Source organism: Primulina eburnea, chromosome 13 (genome assembly GCF_022965805.1).
Source record: "Primulina eburnea isolate SZY01 chromosome 13, ASM2296580v1, whole genome shotgun sequence".
Classification (NCBI taxonomy): Eukaryota; Viridiplantae; Streptophyta; class Magnoliopsida; order Lamiales; family Gesneriaceae; genus Primulina; species Primulina eburnea.
Window position 1 is genome coordinate 29,533,146 of NC_133113.1, and position 4,417 is coordinate 29,537,562.

General features: G+C 35.7%; 1 protein-coding gene across 1 annotated transcript; it reads left to right on the forward strand.

Annotated features, from left to right (window-relative positions):
* Positions 1 to 2,093: 2,093 nt before the first annotated feature.
* LOC140810933 (pathogenesis-related genes transcriptional activator PTI6-like) lies at positions 2,094 to 3,592 on the forward strand. The gene is made up of 2 exons (XM_073168855.1): positions 2,094 to 2,334; positions 2,673 to 3,592. Exons 1-2 carry the CDS (start codon positions 2,151 to 2,153, stop codon positions 3,464 to 3,466), a joined length of 978 nt encoding a protein of 325 aa, XP_073024956.1. The 5' UTR covers positions 2,094 to 2,150; the 3' UTR covers positions 3,467 to 3,592.
* The last annotated feature ends 825 nt before the right edge of the window (positions 3,593 to 4,417 follow it).

Sequence of the window (4,417 nt, forward strand, 5' to 3'; positions counted from 1 at the left end):
TCGTCTCATATATCAATTTTAATGAAAACGAATATCTTTCTCGGTCTGATTTTTAAAAAAAATTTATTTCTTATGTCAAAACTCAAAAGTTTTTACATTTTATTACATTTATGAACATAATCGACCCAACTCTTTTAAATATCATATATGCATAATAAATACCCTTCAAATGCATCAAATTGGTTGGATTTTAAATATCGGCATATGGTCAAATGACAAAATTTTACGGAACCGTTGTCTTTGCATAAAGTAATTTGGCTGAAAATTATGGATGACAATTTCGTCCGGTTGGAGGATCTGATACTTGACCCGAATAGAAGAGGTATTGAGATATTTTTAGACCCGATTAAATAATAGGGTAATTGGATATGGAGATTTTCGGGTTCGAATATGGAGGCGGGTTTAATATAATCCGGCTCACACTCGACCCGAATACCCGTTTAAATTAATTAATATATATAAATATATATATATATATATATATATAGTAAATTATATTTATTTATATTAAAGATTCATATTCTTAAAATCCGTTAAATCGATACATTTTCTTTTCTTTTCTCTTCCCTTTCACTTTTATTTTTTCGTTTCAAGGTTTTACCACTCTCTTATTTTTTTATTCAATTTTTCTCATCTTCTCCATTGGAAAGTTTATTCCATATATGATTTTAAAAATTGAAAAATACTTTATTTTTGTTGAATTACTTATTTTTGTTCAACTAATATAAACTATTTTAATATTTTATTATTTTTTTTTATAAAGTTTATTTTGTAAATTTTTATCATCAATAATTTTCTTATTGTTCATTTAAATAATTTTTTAAATATCCATAAAATCATTGAAACCATTTAAATTTGAAAAAATTCAATTGTATATGATAATAGGGTATTTAGGTAGGGTATGTGTATCCGATAATCCGATTGGTATGGGGATGAAGATGAAATTCAATACCCGATGGGTATGAGGATGAATTTAATAAACGGGTATGAAGATAGATGTATGAAATCCGACCCATACCCTACCCATTGTCGTACCTACTGAAAATTTACATTTTCCCCCTTTGTAAACTTTAAATAAATCGGGTTTAAAATTTTCTTAAATGTTTACTTATAGCCTAGAAATTAGTTTTCATCCTATCGTTTCTCTCAGTATATTTAAACATAAAATGACAGAGACAGCTCTTACAAATTACAAATGATCCTCTAGAACACATGTTTTCTTTTAATGATTATGTCTTAAGGAAAAAAATCCATATTAAAACTATAAATAGTTATTTTTTGTTAAAAAAATAAATAAATAAAAGCAAGCTCCATCGAAAGATGGCATGAATTTGAGTAACCTACGACTCTAGCCCGCGACCATATAATTTTCCACCATATTATTGTTATTGGCCTTTCGTTGTTATGTGTTCAATGAGTGGAATAGCAAAGGCTCCACTTGTATACCCTTCCTTTCTTCTCACAATTTCATACTATTCCATAAACCAACAATTAATTGTTCACCATAAATTAAATTTAAATAATTTAGAAGTGGAGCCATGTTTTCTTCCCTCCCCACTGCTTTATTATTGCCCACACTAAATCAACTTTTAGATTTTATGGATAAGACAAAAATTTGTGTGAGACGATCTCACGAGTCATATTTTGTGAGACAAATATCTTATTGGGTCATCCATGAAAAAATATTACTTTTTATACTAAGATTATTATTTTTTATTGTGAATATCGGTAGAGTTAACCCGTCTAACAAATAAAGATTCGTGATACCGTCTCACAAAAAACATACTCTTACATTAAACTTGACTTTACACTTACTCCCTTACCCAATTCGATCATAAATTTTTTTCTAAAGTAGTATTCCTTGTCATGAAGATGTGTAATTTTTTCGCTTTTATGTGGTTTGTTTAATAAAACGATGTTTATATCACTTTACCCAAACGAACTCTGCCGATTTATTAGGAAAATTATGTATTGAAAACCATCACAGTGAATGTAATCACTAATCCGTGGACCTGTAGTTCCTTTTTTTTTTCTTTCGGTTTGTTTTTTAACTATTTATGTTGATGTTAACATGTGGACTTGGGGTAGTATAAAATACAGACAAAGCTCGCTGCTGCGGACACAAAGAGACGGCGGGGTGGAGGGAGGGAATGAGATATTGTGGTAGCAGCAAGGATCCTGCGTCCATCCATTCTTTCCACTCCACACACCACTCTGTTGTCTCGTCTTTGCTTGTTTCCCGCCAAAACAAAGGAAAAAAGGCGCGTTTAATTACAGCTGCTGCTGCTTTGCTGCCTGAATCACACCCCCTTTTCCCTCTCTTTCTTGAAACCTGTGCGACCCTACACCCACTTCTTCTTCTCTCTTTGTATGTTCTATAAAACACATATATACACAGCTACAAAGATTCAGTATTGGTGCATGCCTACATAAAACTGAGGCAGTTGTCTAATTGCTTTAATGCTCTCTGTTTTTGTTCTTCTTTTGTAAACTGTTGTGAGCTTCTTTCGTCTCTTCCGTCTTCACCCCTTTCACTTGAGTACTGCTACTGCTGATATTTTGCTCAACTCCTTTGGTCTAAAGATTCTTGATTTGGCTTTTGATTTTGAGCTTATGGGAGGTAGTAGAGCGGCTCCACTACTTACGGGTTTCTTGTTGTGTTTATGATTTAGTCTATTTGGATACGAAACCAATGGAAGTCCAGCGACGATTCAAGTTTACGGAACACGTTGTCTCTACTTCCAAGCTTGTAAATCACCGGAGATCCACCGCTGATCCAAAGAGAACCCGGAAAGTGGTTAGAATCATTCTTACAGACGGCGACGCTACGGACTCATCCGGCGATGAATCCGACTCTGCCGCCGGACTCTGCTTGCGAAGAGTCAAGAGGCACGTGGAAGAGATAAGCTTCCGTACATCGTCCACGCAACAGCTACGTGGACGATATCAAGATCGTTTCAACAAGAAGAGGCGTTGGAGACCGACTGGTAATGACGTCACCAGCCGGAAAAAGTTCCGCGGTGTGCGTCAGCGGCCTTGGGGGAGATGGGCGGCCGAGATCCGGGACCCGACCATCGGAAAACGAGTCTGGCTGGGAACCTACGACACCCCGGAAGAAGCTGCCACCGTTTACGACAGCGCAGCCGTGAAATTGAAAGGCCACGCCGCTGTAACCAACTTCCCTGTTGCCTCCCCCGTCATAGACTCCACGACAGAGAGCGAGCCCGTCTCCTCCGGAAACGACGCCGCTCTTTCTCCGACATCAGTCCTTCGGTTCGAGGATTTCCCGGCTTTCGACAGCCTCGGTTACGGCGTCGACGATTTGGGGTTTGACTTTGATTTGCAGTTAGGCCTGCCGGGCATAAGGATGTCGAGGGATCACCTGGCCGACGAATTCGGCGAGTTTGACTTTGATGACTTTATCAACAACACCATGACAGCAGCTGATCTTGACGTGGCGCTATAGTATTGGCCAAAAATGATGTGGGAACTTTATTTATTATAATTATAATGCTCGGATTTGTCATTAGTTGTCTTAAGAGCGTGTATTTAGTAATCCTACATATATATAATATTTATATATATAATTATATACCGCCGCAAAGTTTTTTATAGGAGATTTTGTGTGTATATTTCTAGTTAGAATCAAGCTATGAGATAACTTTAATGTACTGTAAAAATTAATTTCCAAAAGAAATCATAGAATATTTCTTGTTATTACATTATTTATACAAAGCGATTGTTCGTAAAGAACATCGCAATCGGTGATATTTTGACAATAATCAATTCCTAATTAAGGTAATTTTAATTTAAATGATATATTGACGAATCCACATGATAAAGACAGTATTGAATAGTAAATTAAGTTGTAATTTCTAGTATTCGTTGAAATATCCTAGTCCATTTAGACAAATAATGTGTGGTTTGTGTTGGGTTTCCAGGTTCAATAAATTCATGCCTGGGGTGGCCCTGCGCATTTTCTACACTTGGTTTGACGGCCAATGCTACGATCATTGGGTGTATTTCACACTGTGGAACCATTCACTCATCCCAGTCGATGCTACACCTAATGGAAATAAACATTAGCACTTGTCCTATAGTGTTGCTGGGACTGTGGCCATTTATTTATTTTCATAAGACTGAGGTCCAGGTTTCTAATCTAGACTATCTATATTTTTCGAGTGAGATTTTAACGCAAGATTTTATGGGTTTTGTACTTTCTTTCAAAAGATTTTCATACCTTTTTAGTTTTCTTTTTGTAAAACACATTTTAGAGTGAATTGATGAACGATTTCATACCTCTATAGCACTTATTGATTCAACATCTCTCTTAGCCTCTTTGAGTTTAGGAGCATTTTCAAGTAGGAAATTGATCAGGTTTAGCCTTGTCAAGTAAAATAACATTTTTTGTTGTCAT